The sequence below is a fragment of the Gopherus evgoodei genome, chromosome 3 (genome assembly GCF_007399415.2).
Source record: "Gopherus evgoodei ecotype Sinaloan lineage chromosome 3, rGopEvg1_v1.p, whole genome shotgun sequence".
Classification (NCBI taxonomy): Eukaryota; Metazoa; Chordata; order Testudines; family Testudinidae; genus Gopherus; species Gopherus evgoodei.
Window position 1 is genome coordinate 124,015,393 of NC_044324.1, and position 22,128 is coordinate 124,037,520.

Sequence of the window (22,128 nt, forward strand, 5' to 3'; positions counted from 1 at the left end):
TTAGTGGTACATCCTGTTCTGCAAGTAGGAAGCCCAAGTTTCTGCTTCTCTTCACAGGGGGCCTTAGTTTGCTAACTGGGAACTCTCAGCTGGGAAACTATAGCCCAGATGTTGTTGCAAACATTACTAACCTTCGCAAAGTCTTCCTTGAAAGAGGGCCAAAACCCAACACGCAGGACTGTAACTGTTGATAGGATTGGGGCTTTATAGAGGTTTTCTACCTGTAAAAGATACAACAGCTGTCAACATTGACAGCTCTCTTTCTGTGTTGGTGGGATGTATCTGCATTGGCCCAGAAACAAGTGAGGCAAGAATGACGGAGTCTCAATTGTTCTTTAGCACCAAAAAGTTACTATCTGTTTGGAATGTTCCTTATCACGGTTGATAATTGTCAGAGGGACTCCTGTTTGGATTGAAGTGAGGGGGGGAACAAATGATTGAATGGGAACAAATGTTTTGTAGTTTGATAACTTTATGCATGCTTTAGAAATGTATTTTAGATATAGCAGGAACAGAATCTTCATTGCTGAGCAGAGTTATTCTTGACTGGATATGAACTGACTTGTCACAATGTAGCTGCTGCTGCAGATTTGAAATTTAAGGTCCCAAGAATGAGAAGCGCATGAATTCTCCCTTCTCCCCTGTTCCATGTGGCTTCGCAAGACATGTGTTGTTTAAAGGGACACAACGAATGGAAGACTAATCTCTGTATAGGTTTGGATCTGCAGACCTGTGAGTGTGTTTCACAGATCAGAAAGCCACTATCACTTTTAGTTAGGTCTGGATTGGGCATTTTGTCTGTATATTCTGTAACTTTGACAGTATGTGCACAGAATACTATCAACTGCTTGATGTTTTAAACTTTTTAACCATGATATTAAGGTTCCCCTTCAGTGTAGGTTAAGAATGTATGTTTTTAATTTAGGAAAGGTGTCATGGGAAAACATGACAGGAAAGGATTGAAAAACCTGGACATACTAAAATGACTTGAGTCTGATTCGTTTTGTAGGTTTGAATTGCTCTGCTTTAGCTCTCGTATTTGAGTACGTCACCATTTGCTCAGTGCCTGTCATTTCCCAAAAAAGCGCTTATGAAACATGGACTTTCCCTTTTCATAATTTTTTTGGACAGCAGCTCAGGTTTTCGCCTTGTAATTCAAGTGAATCATTCTATAGAGGTTCAAGAGAGATTTCACAAAGTTATCTTTTGTTAAATTCTTCTTTAAAAATATGTTCAAACTGCCCTGGAAGCTTTAAAAAATGAGAGAAGATTAAAACAGCCTGGAATAAACATCCTTCAGGTCCCTCAGAGTCTCTTGACAAAGTGCAAGCAGCTAGGAAATCACAAGGCAAAGTAGCAGAGAGTCCTGTGGCACCTTATAAACTAACAAGACGTATTGGAGCATGAGCTTTTGTGGGTGAATACCCACTTCATCGCTCAGGAAAGCTCATGCTCCAATACGTCTGTTAGTGCATAAGGTGCCATAGGACTCTTTGCTGCTTTTACAGATCCAGATTTACACAGCTACCCCTCTGATACAAGGCAAAGTAGTTAATAATCTCTGCTGTGTAAAACTGAGATGTAAAAGAAATACAATACAGTTCTTAATGCTAGGTCAAGAGTTGGATTACGTTTAGGTCATTTGGTTTTCATTTAGTTTTTTTTATTCTTAATATGGTCCTGATGAGAAAAATAGATGAAGTGCGAGGGAGCTGGCTGAAAGCACAATGGGCTGGGTCCTACAATTTTATGATTGTTCCGATTTACATTGGCAGTAACTGAGTTTAGCTATATAAATTAATTTTCACCTGGATGGCCGTTTCTAATTTTTGATAATGTGATTTTTGCCTTTTGATTATTTATGTTGATGTGGCCTACTCACTTGTCAGAAATGTGGCATATATATTTAGTGTGCATACCATTATTTTTCCTGCAGATAATATCTATGTTGTTGGATACTAAAAACATCTGAAATATTTTTCAAGACAAAAAATAGTTTTTCATTGGTGCGATATTAAGATATTCTCTACTGTGTCGACCACATATGCAGTATTAATGTATGCTTGCAGGCACTATGTGCTGTTATACTTCAGAGGAAGAGAAAAGGCTTGTTAATAACTTATTTAATGCCAGTAAATAAAAAACTTCTGTAAGTATCTTATGGCGATAATTGTATTGATATTTGTATTGAACTTGTGAAAATTTGTGTAATTCTCTGTATCTTTCTGGCATATTTTATTAATTGACTGCAGGATGATGTAATGATGTCCCAATATCTTGGAATTAGGTATGTGATTTTTACAACCCTTGGTAAAATAATCATAATATGTTGTGATTTAATAATGAGAGAGCAGAATTTTAATTCTAGCAATGTAAGTAGGGAAGAGGGGAGAATAAGTGGTGTTATCCAAAGAGTCTTAATAATTCACCTCTGTGATTGGGACACCATTGTGAATTTGCAAAGTAGGAAGTAAACAAATGTGTACATGCAAAAAGAAAAGCATGGCTAATGCATGGTAATATAATGTCACTTGTTTGACAAGTGTAGCTTAGTTTTAATTACTTTCACTTATACTGTACTTCTTAGACTAATAATAAATGAAGTTGTAGTAATGCAAGATCTCCCCGGATGACTGTTCTACAAACTTTGCTGTAAAGTATGCAGGGTCTGACATTTTTTGTCCTATAGCCATGTTAGTAGACCTGGTTGCAACATGGAAAATTTTAAAATAAGTCCAAAAGTCTCGTGTAGACATCCACTTGCTGTCATTAAGAAGTGTTTGGACGCTTCTACACTAGTACATTCATGTGGGGTGTGTGTGTGAGGGGATGCATGCATGCATGAATGTTATGTATGTTAGCATGTATGCAGGCTGTGTGTGCCAGTGTATTGAGAGATGAGTGCACATTGCTAGAAATATGTTCTCATTTTGAAAATATAAACCTAATTTTTATTTGACCTGTATATCTTCTTCCGAGGATATTTGAGAGGCATCTGGGCCTGGGGATCTTTGGTGTGATGGTGGTGTAATGAACTGCATTCGGTTGGGGTTCTTGGGGCAGTTGGCCTTGATATGTCCCAGTTCATTACATTTAAAACATTGCCCAGCTGACTGGTCACTGGGCCGAGGTGGGTTGCTGGAGACTGGTGAGATGGGACAATAGGGAGTCTGGGGCTTTCCTTGGGTTGTAGGTGTGGTCTTGGGTTACCCTCGGTGGTAGGGTTTATTGTCTGTTTGCCCCCTGTGATATTCGCTCCCCTTGCTGGTAGCTTTTTTCTTTTCTGCCACTTCCACCCATCTGGCTTCAATCTCCCCGGCCTCAGTTACAGTTTTGGGCTTCCCATCTAGGATGTACCTTTCTATTTCCTCAGGAACACCCTCTAAGAATTGCTCCATTTGCATTAGGAGGGACAGCTCATCCAGAGATTTAACATTTGCTTCTGATATTCAGGCATCCCAATTCTTTCCAATGTGGTAGGCATGTTGGGGAAATGACACCTCTGGTTTCCACCTTAGGGCTCTGAACCGCCGACGGGCATGCTCAGGTGTTAGCCCCATTCTGATTCTGGCCTAGGTTTGAAAAAGTTTATAATTGTTGATGTTCTCCTTAGGCATTTCAGCCGCCACCTCTGCTAAGGGTCCAGTGAGCTGTGGCCTCAGCTCTATCATGTACTAGTCTGCAGAGATGTTGTACCCATGGCAGGTCCTTTCAAAATTTCCTAAGAAGGCCTTAGTGTCCTCACCTGCCTTGTAGGTGGGGAATTTCCTGGGATCGGAAACAGTACCTGGAGAAGGGTTGTTAGGGTTGGCTGGAACATCTGGCTTAGCCTTTGCTAATTCCAGTTCATGCTTTCTTTTTTTTTCTTTTTTTCCATCTCTCTCTCTCTTTTTTTTTTATAGCTCTTTTGTGCGCTGCCTTTTTGGCTTTTGTTTCCTTATCTCCATTTTTTTTTTCAATTTTTTGTTTTGTTTCCTCTCCATCTCCTTTTCTGTGGTTAGCTTCTTTGGCTTGTTCTTCTGCATCCACTCTTGCCTGTTCCTGTTTAATGGCTTCCTTGGAACTGATGGTTCCTGCTTTCTTGTGCTGGCTGCACTACCTCTGCAGCTTACTGACTGGAATGCTGTAGCTCAGGCTGCTTCCGCAGGGCTGCTTGGTTAACAGAGATTTTCTAATTAGCTATCCCCGAGAGAGGTAGAAAGAAAAAAAAAACCCAATTCACTTGTAAATGCCTTTTGCTGGTGTCTGCTGGCTCACAGCTTGCGCCTCCTTTTTAACAAAGACCCTTGTTAAAAAACTTAACACCTCTGCTCTCAGGCTGCTATCCAAACAGCCAGAAAGGAGAGAGAAAAAACTCACTGGCTTTTGCTTTTAAACTCAATCCCACCGCTGCCACCATGTCAAGGTATGTTTCCCACTTTGAACTTTCACGTCCAAAAAGTGGGGACTTGCATGTACCCTTTTAAGCTTAATTCCTAGCTTAGATCTGATAGCTCTGCCACCAACCAGAAATTCCAGTGTCTGGTAACTCCCTGTCCCCCAAAACCTTACCTGGGGGACCCAAGACCCAAACCCCTTGGGTCTTAAAACAGAGAGAAATAAACCATTCCCCCTCCTTCCCTCCACCCAGACTTTCCCCTCCCTGGGTTACCCTGAGAGATACTGATCCAAACTCCTTGAATCTTAAAACAGAGAGAAATTAACCTTCTCCCCACCTCCTTTCCCCCCACCAATCCCCTGGTGAGTTCAGACCCAATCTCCTTGGGTCTTAAACAAAGAGAAAAATCAATCAGGTTCTTAAAAAAGAAAGCTTTTAATTAAAGAAAGAAAAAGTAAAAATTATCTCTGTAAAACCAGGATGGAAAATGTTTACAGGGTCTTCAGCTTATATAGACTAGAGGGACTTCCTGCCCCTTAGCCTGAGATACCAGTTACAGCAAACAGAGGTAAAACTCCTTCCAGCAAAATACACATTCACAAGTTAAGAAAACAAACATAAATCTAATCTGCCTTTTCTAGCTAGTACTTACTATTTTGAACATGAAAGACTGTTTCAGAAAGATTGGAGAAAGATCTGCTTGCATGTCTGGTCCCTCTTAGCCCCAAGAGCAAACAAACAACAAAACAAACAGCACAAACAAAGACTTCCCTCCACCAAGATTTGAAAGTATCTTGTCCCCCATTGGTCCTCTGGTCAGGTGTCAGCCAGGTTCACTGAGCTTCTTAACCCTTTACAGGTAAAAGAGACATTAACCCTTAACCATCTGTTTATGACAGACCTGTATATCTTCTTCAAGCTGAAGCTTGACAATGATGGTCTATTTTTCAACTGTTTTAAAAAAAATTATTCAGGTGACTAAGTTAGAAGACTGCTTAAAAAGTAGTGTTTTTTTAACTACTTTATAACTTACAGTAGCTTCTTGTGTATGAAATGGAATGTTGCATATTGATAGGTTATGTTTGTATCAATATGTAGAAAAACTACTGGCTGGGAGAAGGGAGAAAAATGTAATTGTTAATATTAAAGCTATTCCACATATATATCTTTATATTTTTAACATGTATACATCCATTTCATGACAGCTCCAGGCTATGGGTTACTGTAGTGCTGTAGGCCCCAGTGTTGGTCCTGTGAATTCAGTGCTACAGGATTGGGGCAAGAAAATTTTGTGGTGTATAGTTGTTGGGCAGGATCGAGTGGAGAAGGGAGGTTATAAAGTAAATCTGGAGTTTTTGAATAGTTTGGTTTTATTTTGGTACCATTTTTAAAGGTTACTTCTGTTGGAATTAGAGGATGCTTCATGAGACATGTGAACTTAGACTTTTGGGGTTTTTTTTAAAGCTGGATAGTTCTGTTAATATATTAAATTGCCACTAAACATCCTCTGATTACAATAGCTGTGAACTGCAAAGTGTCTTATGGAAGTATGAAACAGGAAAGATCTGCTGAGTTATCTGGTCAATTGTCCTGCTAATACAAGATTGTAATAAATTTATACACCAGCAAAGGTCTCCTCTGAGTAACTTTGTTTAAAGAATAATTAATAAAAGTGCCAGCAACTCCAGTATTGGTCTGTCCTGTACTGTAAGGTAGGAAACCTGAGTTTATTTCCTGGTTTCTTTCTCTTTTCATGAAATGGTTGGGAATTGTGCTAAAGCACAACTGTGGGGGGACTCTCTGGGTATCTCTACACTGCAATACAAAACTGTAGCATTGAGTCTCAGAGCCTTGGTCAATTTGTCTTAGGGTTACAGGGCTCAGGCTGTGGGGCTAAAAATAGCAGTGTAGTTGAGGTTCAGGCTCAGGCTGCAGCCCAGGCTCTGAGACCCCACCCCTACCCCAAACAGCTACACTGCCAATTTTAGCCCCACAAGCCTGAGTTAGCTGACTAGGACCAGCAGTGCCACTGGTCTTTTACTGCAGTGTAGTTGTATCCTTAGTTAGCAAACTATGGGGGGAGGGATAGCTCAGTGGTTTGAGCATTGGCCTGCTAAACCCAGGGTTGTGAGTTCAGTCCTTGAGGGGGCCATTTAGGGAACTGGGTTGTTCAAATAAATAATTAAAAAAAACAAACCAAAACCTGTCTCAGGATTTGCCCTTCTTTGAGCAGAGGGTTGGACTAGATGGTCTCCTGAGGTCTCTTCCAACCCTGATATTCTGTGATTCTAAGGCCCTCTAGGACTGAGACTTACAAGGTTCTATGACTAAATGTAATAAATTATAACTGAGAGAAGGTGGTTCCCACCAGCAACACCTTTTTGATGTTACACACTTCAAAACATTCTGAATGTCCAGGCACCATAACTGCCATCCATAACTTTGACAGTATATGGACAGGAGACAACTGATCACTTTCATTTTTTAAAACTTCTTAAACAGATGCAGTTAAAATTCCCATTCAAGTGGGAGTTAAGAATATTTTAATTTAGGACTAGACACTATGACAGAGGTGGCCAACGTGTGGCTCCAGAATCACATGCACCTCTTCAGAAGCTAATATGCATCTCCTTGTATAGGCACTGACTCAGGCTGGAGCTACAGGCACCAATTTTCCAATGTGGTAGGGGGTGCTCACTGCTCAACCCCCGGCCCTACCCCCACTCCACCTTTTCCTGCTTGTTCCTCCACCTTTCCTCCAGAGCCTCCTGCATGCCATGAAACAGCTGATCAGGAGGCACTGGGAGCGGAGAGGGTGGAGCTGTTTGGGGGGCTGCTGACATATTACTGTGGCTCTTTGGCAATGTACATTGATAAATTCTGGCTCCTTCTCAGGTTGGCCACCCCTGCACTATGATATGAAAGGATAGAAAGACCTTGAAATACCAAGATAACTAGAGTATAATTCACATTGTAAGCTTGAAATGGTTGGGTTGAGCGTTAGTATTTGAGCACATATATTTTTCTCTTATGCATTTGTCATGGGGTGATCCCTTAAGGATCCTTTCCAGCCTCACTCACTCACCCAGTCTTCTTCACCACCACGGCACTTTATTATATTATTGCCACAGCTGGTAGTGTTATGAACTCTAAATATATGTAAATAACCAGCTTCCCCACTTATTTCTAGGGAAGGGAACGGTAGGAGTAGTAGCTAGTCATGTCTATCTCTGCCTTCAATCAGGCTCCTAGCACTTCCTTCCTGGCTGCTCATAAAATCACAGCTGCTGAGGGTTGCTGCCCCTCAGCTGTAGCTCTACTCAGCTAATTGGCACCTTAGGTCAATTACCTGTCTTCCAGTTAAGTCCCAATTAACAAACACTGGTGGGGAGCTGAGTGGCAAGGTGTTGAGTTAGCTGAAGACTCAGCATGTCGTGTTACAGTTACACCCTTTCATTTCCCAATAGAATACTTTTGAAACATGGACTTTCCTTCCTCCCTTGTCATTACTTTGGCGACAGTGACAGTTTTCCTCCCAACTCATAATCTGAGTGAGTCATTTTACATCACTCTATAAAGATTTTGTATAAATACCTTTTGCATAAATATATTCAAAATGCACCAGAATCCTAAAAAATGAGGGAGGATTAAGACTGCCTGGAAAATGTACCCTGTGGATGACTCAGCATTACTTGGCAAACAAAGTAAAAAAAAGTTTGGAAATCACAAGAGGAAGGGAGTAGTAATCCCTGCTGTGAAAGGCTGGGAGGTAAAAGATACAATACAGCTCTTAATGCTAAATCAAGAATTAATATGGGCCAGATGAGAAGAATATGTTTAGAGTGAGGGAACTGGCTGAAAGCCCAATGGGTTGGGTTCTACAATTTTATTATGAATCTGATTTACATTGGCAATAACTGATATTAGTTATGTAAATGAGCTGGTGAGCTTAATCTTGGTTGTTTCTAGTTCTGAAAATGGGAGACATCTGCTTCCTGTAACAAACACTGAGGAGCAAATTGCCTTTTGTACATTAGTGGCCAAACGGTTTTCAACCCCATTTTACTGAGGGTGATAATGTCATAAGAGGCAATAATGTCATAAATTGAAACAATTTGATATTGAAAGAAGGAAACAAATCCCATGCATCTGGGCAGGGAAAGGATGTGTGGGTGAGGTTATGGGTGTCATGGGGTGGAAGGAGTAAGGATTACCAGCAACTCAGACAACTAAAATTACAACTAAAATTTTGTCCCATTTAATGGCAGCATTATGCTTATTGAAAACTAGACTGGCTCAAGCATTAAAAATCACGTAGATGACTTTGCACTGAACTGGAGTGGGAATGGACTAAGTGTTGTACTGTCAAGTATCAGAGAGGTAGCCGTGTTAGTCTGGATCTGTAAAAGCAGCAAAGAATCCTGTGGCACCTTATAGACTAACAGACGTTTTGGAGCATGAGCTTTCATGGGTGAATACCCCCTTCGTCAGACATGCATCTGACAAAGTGGGTGTTGTACTGTATTACCCATTTGTAAATCATGATGGCCTGTTACAACCCAGTAAATAGCTCTAGCACAAAAAACATCTGCCTAAGTATTTCTTATTTACAATATGTAATACAGGTCTGTCGCATCTTATGTGCATTTAACGTGCGCGATTTCAGCTTTGCGCGGTCTGCAAAAACAAAAAAAAAAAGAGGAAAAATAACAATATAAACACTGTTTCTGTAGTGCGGGTGATTCCGGCCGCCATTCAACTCAATGTAATTTTGACTATATGCGGTTTTCGCTCTACGCGCTAACCACAGAACGGAGCTCTTGCGTAAGATGAGACTCACCTGTACACATATTAATCTGATAGGTACTAAATACATACACTATATGCATGACAGTGATGGCTCCTATGGCTCGTGTCCTGCGAGGCTGCCTGGGGTTGGCTCCCTGCTCTGGGCATTGCGACCTCTGGGGTTGCAGCACCACTTAGGTTTGGCTCAGCCCTTATGGTGAAGGGTTGGCCAGGCCGCCTTTGTGTGAGTGGCATTTCCAGCTGGCGCATGGGACCACATCCAGCTCCCTGTCATGATGGAGGCATGGCTGGGCTAAACCTGAGTAGTGCAGAGGCTCCCAGCAACAAGTTGTAACGCACAAAGTGGGGAACTGAGCCCAGACAGCCCCACAGGACTGGAGCCGCAGCTGCAGGGTGAGTGCAGAGTGGGCTCTGCAACTTCCTCTCCCAGGATAGGAAACTCCTCCCCGCGCTTTGTCTTCCACATGACCCTTTTTGACACATTTTGATGATCCAAGTTTGGGTCATGACCCACAGATTGAGAAATTCTGCCATATTAGGTTTCTTCTGCCTTCATTTGCTACCAAATTGACAATCCATTTTGGTCAATTTCATGGTTATAGGATTTTTAAAATAATAAATTTCATAATTTCAGCTATTTAAATCTGAAATTTCATGGTGTTGTAACTGTAGGGGTCTTTATCCAAAAAGGAGTTGGGGGTGGGGGAGTCGCAAGGTTATTGTAGGAAGGGGTTGTGGTACTGCACAGCTATTGATGGCGGCTCTGCCTTTAGAACTGGGCAGCTGGAGAGCCTTAGCTGCTGGACGGGAGCCTAGCTCTGAAGGCAGAGCCGTTGCCAGCAGCAGCGCAGAAGTAAGCATGGCATGGTATGGTATTGCCACCCTTACTTCTATGCTGCTGCCGGCAGAGCTGAGCCCTCAGTCAGCAGTAGGGTGACCAGACAGCAAATGTAAAAAATCGGGGTGGGGGTTGGGGGTTATAGGAGCCTATATAAGAGACCCAAAAATTGGGATGGTCCCTATAAAATTGGGACATCTGGTCACCCTAGTCAGCAGCCACCACTCCCTGGCTGCGCTGCTGCTGGCGGGGCGCTGTCTTCGGAGCTGGGTGCCCGGCTAATAGTTGCTGCTCTCCAGCTGCCTAGCTCTGAAGGCAGCACAGAAGTAAGGGTGGCAATACTCCAACCTCCCTAAAATAACCTTGTGACACCCCACTCCCGCAACTCCCTTTTGGGTCAGGAATACTAATTTGAGAAACTCTGGTCTCCCTGGTGAAATCTGTATAGTACACGGTAAAAGCATGCGAAAGACCAGATTTCATGGGCCGTGATGCATTTTTCATGGCCGTGAATTTGGTAGGGCTCTCGCTGTAATTGACTCCATCTTAAGCATTTTTGGTATGTGGAAACATGGCACATTCTCTTGATCTTCATTTTGAAAAAAGAATCACTTTTTCACTTAACAGGGAGTGATGATAATTCTTTGGTAATTAGTCCTCTTTAAAAAGTGATGTGTGGGACAAGTAAGCATATTCCTCTAGCTGCGCTTTGCCAGACAGCGAGCATAGGCAATGTGGTCACTTGTCCTACACGTCATTTATTCCTCAGTAAAGTGGGACTCATTTTACAGGACTCAACTTTTTTTTTTCTCATTACTGTTTTTTTTTTTTTTTTCAGGAGAACATCAGAGTTAATGTTACTATGTTGAAAACCAGTGAGGAATCTCAAGAAGCACAGGTTTGTTGTTTTTGTTTGTTCAACATATTAGTAAATTATGAACCAAACTCTACCTGTGAATGTGTGTTTTCACAGATTTTTCTGATGACTTATTTATTTCAGTATTTTATACAATAGTGACTCTCTAATCTGTTTTTTAAATAATTTATGAAACTGAAAATCTGACTGTATATATTAATATTTTGCCAACTATCTTACTTTTTTAAGGTTGTCTTTAATATCACCTACAATAGTGGACAGATATATGTAAATGACTTTCCTATGAAGAGAGGTGTTACCCGGATTAAGTGTCAAACTTTAATATGTGAGTACTGCTCAATTCTTTATCTGGGATATCTGCTTCCATGTCTCCTAGAGAAGGACATAACAGATAATTCATTGCTATGATGCTCTCTGAAGGTTAACAATATTTGGAAACAACACGTTTACAGAGTTAGGATGTGTTTAGAATCAACATGAAACAAAATCTAACATCCTCATGTTTCAATGTCCCAATCATGTTCTTGTATTTCACCTGAAATACAGACCTCGTGTATATTTTTGAAAGGGGAGAGTTTTGCACTATACTGGGTAACATGAATATAATGATGCAACTCTCCACTGCTAATGGCTCATAGACTTTAAGGTCAGAAAGGACCATTATGATCATCTAGTCTGACCTCCTGCACAATGCAGGCCACAGAATCTCACCCACTCACTCCTGTAACAAACCCCTAACTTATGTCTGAGCTATTGAAGTCCCCAAATTGTGGTTTGAAGACCTCAAGCTGCAGAGAATCCTCCAGCAAGTACTCATGCCCTATGCTGCAGAGGAAAGTGAAAAACCTCCAGGGCTTCTGCCAATCTGCCCTGGAGAAAAATTCTTTCCCGACCCCAAATATGGCGATCAGTTAAACCCTGAGCATGTGGGCAAGACTCATCAGCCCGCACCCAGAAAAGAATTCTCTGTAGTAACTCAGAGACCACCCCATCTAACATCCCATCACAGATCACTGGGTGTATCTACCTGCTGATAATCAAAGATCAGTTGCCAAATTAATTGCCAAAATTAGGCTATCCCATCATACCATCCCCTCCATAAACTTATCAAGCTTAGTCTTAAAGCCAGATATGTCTTTTGCCCCCACTACTCCCCTTGGAAGGCTGTTCCAGAATTTCACTCCCTCTAATGGTTAGAAACCTTCATCTAATTTCAAGTCTAAACTTCCTAGTGTCCAGTTTATATCCATGGCTGTGTCCCTATGTTGGATGGCACGCATCCAAAGGGCATTTGAGTAGGATAAATAGGAATTTAGGATTAAGTTGATCTTCAGGTATATTTTGCCATTGTCATTATTCCACCTACATTGGGACTGGAGGTTTCTCATGTATAAGATGCTGTTGTGTAGGTGTCGCAATCCTGATATTTTATACTGTCTGTAATGGGGGGAAGCTGTTGTTTCCCCTACTAGTTCAATGTTGTATCTCCTGTGCAACGGCTGCCATTCAGAAGTGTTTAGATTCCGTGCCATGGATGTTGGCTTTTTACTTAGCTAGCACTAGATTGTTGAGATCATCTTCTCAGCTGTTTATAGCACTCGTAGACTGGAAGAAGGCCTTCCCCCTCCCCCCTCGTCTTGCTGCAGAGGATCTTGTACCAGTTTTCTTCCTGTATACACCTGTGCTATGACACTGCCAACGTAGTGCTGCCAAGCAAGGTGATAGCACGCTCAACAAGATCTCAAGCAACTTCTGCAGTGCTTTTAGCTTATGTGCCTATATCAGATATATTTGTAGGGCTGCAACTTGGCCTGCAGTACACACCTTTACTACTTATTATACCATATCTCAGCATTCCAGAGATGGTGCCAAGTTCTGATGAGCAGTCCTTCGGTCATTGTTCAGGTGGACTCGGAAACTCACCTCAAGTGACTCACAATTAGGTCATAAGAATGGCCATACTGGGTCAGACCACAGGTCTGTCTAGCCCAGTATCCTGTCGTGGCCAATACCAGGTACCGCAGAGCGAGTGAACAGAACAGGTAATCACCGAGTAATCCATTCCCTGTCGCCCATTCCCAAGTCAAACCGGAAGTGGAATGGACACTTGCAATCACTCAAAGAAGAAACGGTTACTAACCTGTTCTGTAAATATTGTTCTTTGAGATGTGTTGCACATGTCTGTTCCACGACCCAGCGAACATGTCTGTTCTCCTTCGCCTAGTTCAGTGGTGTAGTCTTGTGCAAGGACTGCCAGTCAAAAGTGTTTTGATACTTGGATTTGCACAGTGGATTGCATAATTAATGAAGCTGAGACAATGATGTTCGTTTGACTGAAGATCCTTTTACATGCAGATTCACTAGTTATGGTCAGTCTCAAGGTTGGCTTCTGTAAAACTGATACATTAATAAAGTGAACAATTAAAACAATTTAGCTTCTGTTCACGATCCACTATACTTGTCTATATTGTAACTTCTGTTCACTGTTTGCCATATTGTAATTCAAACCCCATTTTAAAACACTCACTCCATTTTGTAAAAGCTTCCTCCAACCTTCATTTTTGCAAACCCTGCTGTAATCTTATTAGTTGAGTTTAAATGTGTGACTGAGGTATGTATGGGTGATGGAATCAACCTCCAGCCCCAGCCTGTCCTGATGAAATAAAGTTCAACCCCCACCGGCTGAAGATGCAGACAACAGCCCTAACAAAATATGAGGAGTCCACCCTAAAAAGAAAAGGTACAATAGAAGGAAGATCAAAGCCAAGTCCCAGGCTGAAAGTCACGCCTGCAATTGACGGGTGATCAATCACCAAACCCAGAGGAAGCGTGACACAGCAAGACCTATAGACTCTGGATTCAAACTCAAGCCTACAAAAAGGATGGGTGAGATGGAAGACTTTGGAGGGTAACATTCTGCTGCCAACATGGAAGGGCCTCGGTGCATGGCCAACAGAGACCCAGCTCGGCGTTGTGCCCGGCTTTCCTGGCCAGTTAGCCGCCATAAGCTATGAACCCAAGCTGCAAACTCAAGCTACGAACTCAAGCTATGTCCAGGACTGGTAACTATGCAGCAGCTGCAGAACATCTAATGGGTGTGTGTGTGTGTGTGTGTGTGTATAAAAATTAAGATATTACTTATTGGTCATAAATCAGACTGTTACAATAAATGTGGCATCTTTGTCTTGTCCCCTGAAAAGATCCTGTGTAGTGTGACAGACCCAGGCCAGTGGGGTACAGGAATCTGGTAGAGGGCAAATATACTGGGCACTGGGTGAGTAGTTTTCTGTTCCCTGAGTGACCAGAACACGGGCTGCGTTGGAGTAATCAGGAACCTGCTAGAACCAATTAAGGCAGACAGGCTGATTAGAACACCTGCAACCAATCAAGGCAGGCTAATCAGGGCACCTGGGTTTAAAAAAGAACTCACTCCAGTCAGGGAGGGAGGAGCCAGAGGAGAGGAAGTGCGTGTAAGGAGGTGGGAGCAAGAGGCTCAAGGAGCTGAGAGTGAGAGGGTGTGCTGCTGGAGGACTAAGGAGTACAAACGGTATCAGACACAGGAGGAAGGTCTTGTTGTGAGGATAAAGAAGGTGTTTGGAGGAGGCCATGGGGAAGTAGCCCAGGGAGTTGTAGCTGTCATGCAGCTGTTACAGGAGGCACTATAGACAGCTGCAATCCACAGGGCCCTGGGCTGGAACCCAGAGTAGAGGGCAAGCCGTCAGACACAGGAGGAGTTGACCCAGACTGTGGGGAAGATCATTGAGGTGAGCAAATCTGCCAATAAGCACAGGACCCACCAAGGTAGAGGAGGAACTTTGTCACAGTAGTTTTGTCTGTACAACAAGCTGCAGGTGCTTTGCATCTCTTAGGCCCTTTAACTGTATATTCAGTATCGTAATTCAGGAAACATTCATCAAGCTTGTGGATCCACTGGGAGATACCTATATAAATTTCTTAGTATTTTTCTTATTTGGCCATAATTTTTTCATCATGCAAGGCATTGCTGAATAAATAAAAAAAAATTAAAAAAATATTTTGATATTAAGTGGCTTTACTGTAAAAGCAATAAACATTTTAGGGTCTTATTGGGTGACTGAAGACACAAGGCCAAGCACCTTGTGTCTCCCAACATGGACAAGCTGTGCAGTGCATCAACAACGTGGATGTGACATTGAGACCAGCCTCAATTCATATGCCTGACCACTTGCACATCAAAATATCAGCACAAACTTGGACTCTTCATTTTCACATCTAACACACAGTCACTAGTGGTGGGAGCATGGTGTTTGGGGAGGAGGACAGTAGATGTGTCCAGGAAGCATTGAGAGAGAGGTGGAGGGATGTTGAGTGTGTGATCATGGTAGACTTCGGGGTGGCGGGTATGAGGCAGTTGTGGGTAGTAAGGTCATGAAGATGGGTGGGACTTCTGTTTCTCTTTGTGACTTATGCACTGCATAATTATCTGTTGACAGTGGAAACTGGAAACTCTGATAACCTATTGGATCAAAGGCATTGGGGAATTGTCAGTGTTCGCATCCTGTTTCGTGAGTGGCCCTTGGCATCCAGATCAAATTTGCAGTTGATTGTCATTCAGGAAGAGGTGACAGAAATCGATGGGAGAGAGGTAACACTAATCGTGTTTATTTGCCCATTCTAAATCAGAATAGTAATTTTACACGTTTTAACTCTCATATGCTTAAGTGCTGTGCTGGATTGGGGATAAAGTGCTTAGCACCTTGCAGGATCAAGGCTTAGACTATTTTGTCTCCTTATAGAATATTGTGTGTGAATTTTAAGCAATGCTCTATCCCCAAAAACTTGATAGTTGCCATGAAAATAATAATCACAGACAGGCTTTAGGGGAGAGACACCGAGGGCAAATGAGCTCTTAAGAAAAAATAATCTGATTTGCTATGGAAAGATGTTTCTCAATTATAGTTGAGATGAGAATTTAGGAAATATGTCAACAAAAAAATTGAAAGTATGCTGCACTTATTTTTCAAAATTTTTGCATAAATTGTTAGCCACTCACTCTTCAAACCAAAGTTCTGCACTGAGCATACCTAATGATACAAGTTGTTGCAGCAAAAAATGTCCAGTTTATAGTTTTGTATAAGTTTCTGTCTTATACAGGCTCTAGTTTTTGCTGAGATTTCACTATGATTTTGTTAATAAAGAATTATCAAAATGGCTTATTCTCCTTTCACTGTGCATGCACAGATATTTAACAGGTAGTACATTTGTCAAAATAATTGTGACTGTAGCTTATTAAAATGATCTGGTAATTCATTGTTTTGAGTGTTTTAGAATGTAAGTGTGTATTACACCTTTTACTATGAAAACATTAGCTTAAGCCTGTGTTGCACTGGTTCCTACTCTGACTACCATATAGTAGGAATGCTTTGTTTCAGATCTTTCACTATTCTATACAAAATACTTCAAATCTTGATAGGGAGTTAGTACTAGCATATTAAACTGCTTTATTTCTGTCTGGGGCTTTCACTCTTTTCAATCCAAAGAAGAGTCTCTTACCAAGAGAAGCTGGTCACCCACCTTGTCTCCTTAATATCCTGATACCAACACTGCATCCAATCTTGATTATCAGCTGTCAGTGAACAGATGATTCATATTATGCAGTAGTTTTAATTCTGAGCTACGCAATACTGTGTATCACTTAAGGGCAGGATCCAGCTAATAGCTTACATCCTACTGCATTCCTTTTTGTTGACAAACTTCCATGTTGCAGTCTTCGTCCTGGACCCAATGCACACGCCGGATTTCTGTCAGTTCCTGGTCTTGTATTTTGAACAGCTCTTTTATTACTCTTCACACTGAAATTTTTCCCTCATAAGTCAGTACTTCTAATGATCATTTTTTAGAAATAAAGAATAAGTCAAAATAATACATCACCTAATATTTGTGTGGAGGAAAATCATGAGATTGTTTTAGGTCAGTCTAGTATAAATATGGTTACAAAATATGCATATTCTGTTTGTACTTTTTAATAACTTTGTTACATCAGTGTTGTGCCACTCCCTACTCTGAATATTTAGCTTTAAATTAAAGAAAGAGTAGGTAAGCGTAAGCTGCTGGAAGGACAAATGGAGATATTAATCATGTTGGCAGAACTTGTTTTGCTGACAAGCTGAACTGCTGCAGGTCATATCAGAAATCACCTTACTGGCTCTGCAGATAAATACACCTGTGTAAAAATGCATTATCCCTTGATGTCAGACTTGGTAAAGTAGGAAATGGTAGCAGTAGTGCCTAGTGAATGGCCAGTAGCGTAGGCCTCAGTTCAGCAGTATACTAAATCATGTGCATAATCCTATTTACTTCACTGAGTCTACTCACATAGAATCATAGAATCGTGAGGCAGGTGCTTAAATACCTTTCTGAATCATAGCCATAATGAGTTAGGTACAACTCTTGAAAATCAAGCTGATCATATTAACACACCTTCTTGCAGGAACAGGCACCTTTAACGCACTTATGCTAATGTATAAGTAAATAAAAATATATACTATTAATTATGTTATTAATATTTGTGCATCCACAAAAATCTTCATGCTAGAGTATTTTAATGGAGCTTGTTTTTAGCCAGTGGCCTGCCTCACCCTTACTTTAAAACAGATATAGAATTCCAATATTTTTCTCCTTTGCAGGTTCAGCAAGAGGAAGTTACTGAAATAAACATATTAATTAAGGGCCTGAGAGTACTTAGACATTCAAACCATACTGTTCCTCTGAAGGAAAGCATGCTATATTCCATCCCCAGAGACAATGACGTGTTATTTACACTTCCCAATCTCTCAGGAAAAGGTATGTAATATATAGCACTTAATGTAATGCTATTAATGCATAGATCACAAAGCATTTGACAAAGACAGGCAAGGTTCACTATCCCTGTTTCATTGAGAGGGAAGCTGAGGCATGTAGAGGTGAACTGACTTGCCCAAGACACACACACTCCTGTTCATCAAGAGATTGTTGGTTATGCCTTATTTTAGCACTTTAGCATTGTGTGTGCTGTTTCTTTTGTGTTCTTTTCAAATGCATTTTTTTCTTCAGAGGTGCTTCTGAAATGAGACTTAAGATGATGGGGATCTAGTATCACTGTAGTTCTCCTAGCTGAGTTGTATTTGCCATTTCTGTCATCCTACAATAAAGGTTACCATTGAAGCTCTCTCAAGACAAGAATTGAGTTCTGTAAAGTAAGTTCCTGTCTGGCCCTTTTCAATATAGGGAATAGTGTGAGTTACCAAATTTTACTTTATGTTGAAAATGTGGCCAGAATTCAGTTTCTGTTAATCAAATTCTTTTATGGGTTTACTAAGGGACTTGATTAATTTTATTTCTCACCTTTTTGTAGATAACAGCTAAAAGTCACAGTTGAATCTGCCTAGTAATGCTACCTCAGCTTCTTTCAGGGTTTATTCCAAAGGTCAAATGAAAATGTTTTATTTTCATTATAAATTTAGATAACCTTGCAGCGCACGCACACATGCAGCATTACTTTCTTTTGCTTGCTGTGTGCACCGTTAGCTCATATACTGCTCCACCAGAAGTTGTGTGGGTGAAATGGAGAAGCTAAAAACGTTTGTTTAATTATGCTTTTCTTCTTTAGTAGATGTTCAAGGCCCACTGCAACCAACCAGTCACTACCTCCTCAGGCAAGCAGAAACTACAGTAGATGAAGAGACATTACCTGGCAAGTTACCAGAGACACCTCTCAGGACAGAGCCTCCATCATCTTATAAGGTAATTGTTTAAAATACTTATGATGTCCATCTTAAGTCCCTGTTAAAATTGAATCAGAAATTTCTCTAATTTTGTGTTTAGCATTGGAAATGGATAAGAGCAAGTGAGAAATCTAGAAAAAGTAATGGCAGTTAGGGGGAGTGGTGTTGAGAGGACTGGACAATTAAGTTTGTGTTTATCAGCATAGTGCTAATGTTACAGAATCTTAGTCTCTCCTTCTTTGGAATCAAGCAGAAAGTAGTAAATTATCCCCATTAATCCATGGCTAGGAAAGGAAGCCAGACACCCCTTGCCCCTCTACCCCCCAGTATGATTCAGTAAGTTGTGCATTGCAACACGAAGGCCATCCACATGCCATTTCAGCAAACATATTGTGCCTTTCTAGAGGCTATGATAGCTATTCTAGGGAGAGATAGCTGAAAAGAATGAATAGTTCCTTCAGAGGGGGGACTTCCAGGTGTTAGGGGGCTTATTCCTTCACCCTCTCACTTCTTGGTCCTTCTCGCATGAACAAAGAGCAACAATACCCAAAGTCCGAAGATGCAAACAATTGAATGTTTATTGGGGTGAACTTCCAGCAAGCATGATTCTAGTTTCCTTCCTCAGTGTTTCCCTTCCCAGCTCTGACACCACAGAGCCTTGCCTGTGTCCCTGTTCCCATTCTCTCCCCCACCCCCTTAGCGAAACATGATTCCAATTCCCTCTTCTCTGTTCCCATTCCCCCCTTACTTCCTAATTGACTGCAGACTATATAGTAAAACTTTGAGTTCTGCTTAGGATACCTTAACCAATCATTTTACTGAAATTTAACTAGCCAGTACTAACATTGTAACATGGTTATTTAACCAATTATATCCCACCACCTTAATTGTTTCTGTCTGCTGTATTACTAATTTTGTTGGGTGTGAACCAATCACAGAACCAGACGGATTATATAGACAAACAATAGGAAAGTGGAGAGTACAGTGATAGAACAATACAGAAATGAGGATTTCACATCCCAGCTATAGATATCAAACTAAGTTTCCTTTTACATCTTCTAGGCTCTTCCCTTTCTCTGGAGGTGATAGGAATATCAGGACAGGATTGTATTCCTAACAGCCCAATAGCACCTTATTTCATTGATTAGTTTGAAATGTCAGGATGTGACCATACACTTGCCAGCTTATGGCTGCCTTTGCTGCTTAGCCTAAGAACAAGGCCTTAGACTGTCACAGTAAGAGAAGGCCCTTACACCAGCAGACAGTGATTTTGATTCTCTTTTATACCTCTATAACTAGCTAAGCAATGAGAATACACCAAAATTCTTAAATTATAGGCCTTTGCAGACAGGCCTGCTTGGGTTTTTCTTCGCTGCGTAGACATACCTTGTGGCTAGCCGGTGCCAGCAGGCTCAGCCTCAGGAACTGTTTTATTTGGTGTGTAGGCTCCTGGAAGTCTACACAGCAATGAAACAGCCCCGTTGCCTGAGGCTGAGGTGGCTAGCAGGGGCCAGCCATGGATTTTTCTTTGCTGTGTAGACATATCCTTAGGCTGTGGCTACACTTGCACGTTATACCATGATAAAGCCTCTCAGAGCACTCTTCCTTACTCCCCATCCACACTGGCAAGACATGTAGAGCGCTCTGACTCCCTGGCTGGAGCGCTCCTGGTACTCCACCTCTTTGAGAGGACTAACAGCTGTTGCGTATTGGGTGAGACGCTTCAGTGCCAGTGTAAATGAGAAGTAACTTTACAATGCTCTAATTGACCTGGAAACATGCCATAATCCCCTTATCTGAAGTGGCCTCTCTTGTCTTTTGTTGTGAACTTGGGAGGTGGAAGTGCCCTTTTAAAGCTTCCTTTCAGAATGCTGGCTGTTTGTTTTTCTCAGACCAGATAAGCAAACAGTTAGTGTTTGCTTTGAGTTAGGGAGGAGGGTCTGAACTTACAAGACAGCATGCTGACACACTTCACTCTCTGCCCACCCCTCATTTGAAAAGCATGTTGCAGTCACTTGTGTGCTGGAATAGTTGCCCATAATACACTGCTCCCAATGCAGCTGCAAGTGCTGCAGATGTGGCCATGCCAGTCTGCTTTAAGCTCTGTGTGGACAGACTGGAGCGCTTTCCCTACTGCACTCTCTGAAGGCTGGTTTAACTTAAAGCACTCTACAGCTGCAAGTGTAGCCAAGCCCTTAGAGGCCAGCAACAATCATACACAAAGGAAAGGTTCTGTTCAGTCCTCTCCTCACCTGGGAGTATAGTTACTGTTACAACGCTCCTGTTTTAAAGACTGCTGCAATCAGATACAAAAAGCGAGTGAAAATGAAACACTATCTGTAAGTCACCACTGTAGCAGGTTAATGCCCGACATTGTTTGATAGCTGAAAAAATCACTGGGGTTCTCCTCCAAACATTCTACCTTCTTGTGCTCTATCAGACAGCCCTCAAAGGTGCTTCATAGCCAATATAATGTTGTTGCTGCATCACCAGTAACCCTTTCCCATTGCAGTGTATAGCAGGGAAATGCTATTCTGGTCTCAAGTAGCATGTGTAATCTACATCTAAGCTTCACTATAGCCTTGCCTCCAGCTGCTCTGTAGTTCTCAGCTCCCCACCCAAAAATGGGATCTCCTCTCATATCACTCTGCTAAAGCTGTATTTCACATTTGCATGTGTCAGATCTTCCTGACCCGGGAGACTGTCAATTAAAAAATAAGTAGTGTGTAAAGCAGTGTATGAACTGTATTATACATTTAAAACAGAGCTAATACATCTTGTAGAAATTCACCAGTGGCTAGACTGCACTACTTTCTGATATGTTTATCTTGTTCTTTTAACATGTTTGGTTTTAGGTGATGTGCCAGTGGGTGGAATACTTGAGAAAAGAGCTGTGCGGGTTCTGGCTTGCATCTTTTCCTGTGTTCTTTAAGCTGATGGAAGTCATTGGGACTGGAGTTGTAGGAGCAGCTCTAGTTTTAGGAATCTTAAAAGTGCTTTTCCCTTCCTGTGAACACAAGTGAGTAATTCTTGCATACTCCCCAAAAAAGCTATGGTTGTAGTCATAAGACTATCTCAATGTGGAGAGTCTGCTACCACTCTACAAAAAGGCAGTGATTAGCTTTCCACTGTAAGTCACTTCTTATAAGGAAGTTTGGAAAAAACACGTCAATACCACCTATTAAATTATTAATACATTATCACCATCTCACAGGTGTAGTAGCAGCTCTCTGAAGACAATCTGTTAGGGGTAGGCTTTTTCTCTATAGCTATTATTCATCTCAGGAACAGGAAGACCAAATATCTGAAGCTCTGCCATGACAGTGTAGTCAAACAAGGTTAAGAACCAGACATTCTGTTTCTAGCCTGGCTTTAGCAATAACTCTACACTTTCAGTCAAGGACAGTGAAGTGCTTTGAAAACACTAAGGCCTTGGCTACACTGGTGCTTTACAGCGCTGCAACTTTCTCGCTCAGGGGTGTGG

The 22,128-nt window shown here is 41.6% G+C and overlaps 1 protein-coding gene across 5 annotated transcripts in view; it reads left to right on the forward strand.

Annotated features, from left to right (window-relative positions):
• The window catches only part of GINM1 (glycoprotein integral membrane 1), a 36,093-nt gene that overhangs the window by 11,098 nt on the left and 2,867 nt on the right, over nt 1-22,128 (forward strand). For 4 of the 5 annotated variants that reach the window (XM_030556557.1, XM_030556561.1, XM_030556555.1 and 1 more), the window contains exons 2-7: nt 10,864-10,923; nt 11,131-11,227; nt 15,375-15,526; nt 17,568-17,724; nt 18,530-18,663; nt 21,500-21,663. In XM_030556557.1, the coding sequence (XP_030412417.1) occupies nt 10,864-10,923; nt 11,131-11,227; nt 15,375-15,526; nt 17,568-17,724; nt 18,530-18,663; nt 21,500-21,663 (764 nt within the window). The remainder of the gene's footprint in view (nt 1-10,863; nt 10,924-11,130; nt 11,228-15,374; nt 15,527-17,567; nt 17,725-18,529; nt 18,664-21,499; nt 21,664-22,128) is intronic. The other variant, XM_030556556.1, reaches the window with a different exon arrangement.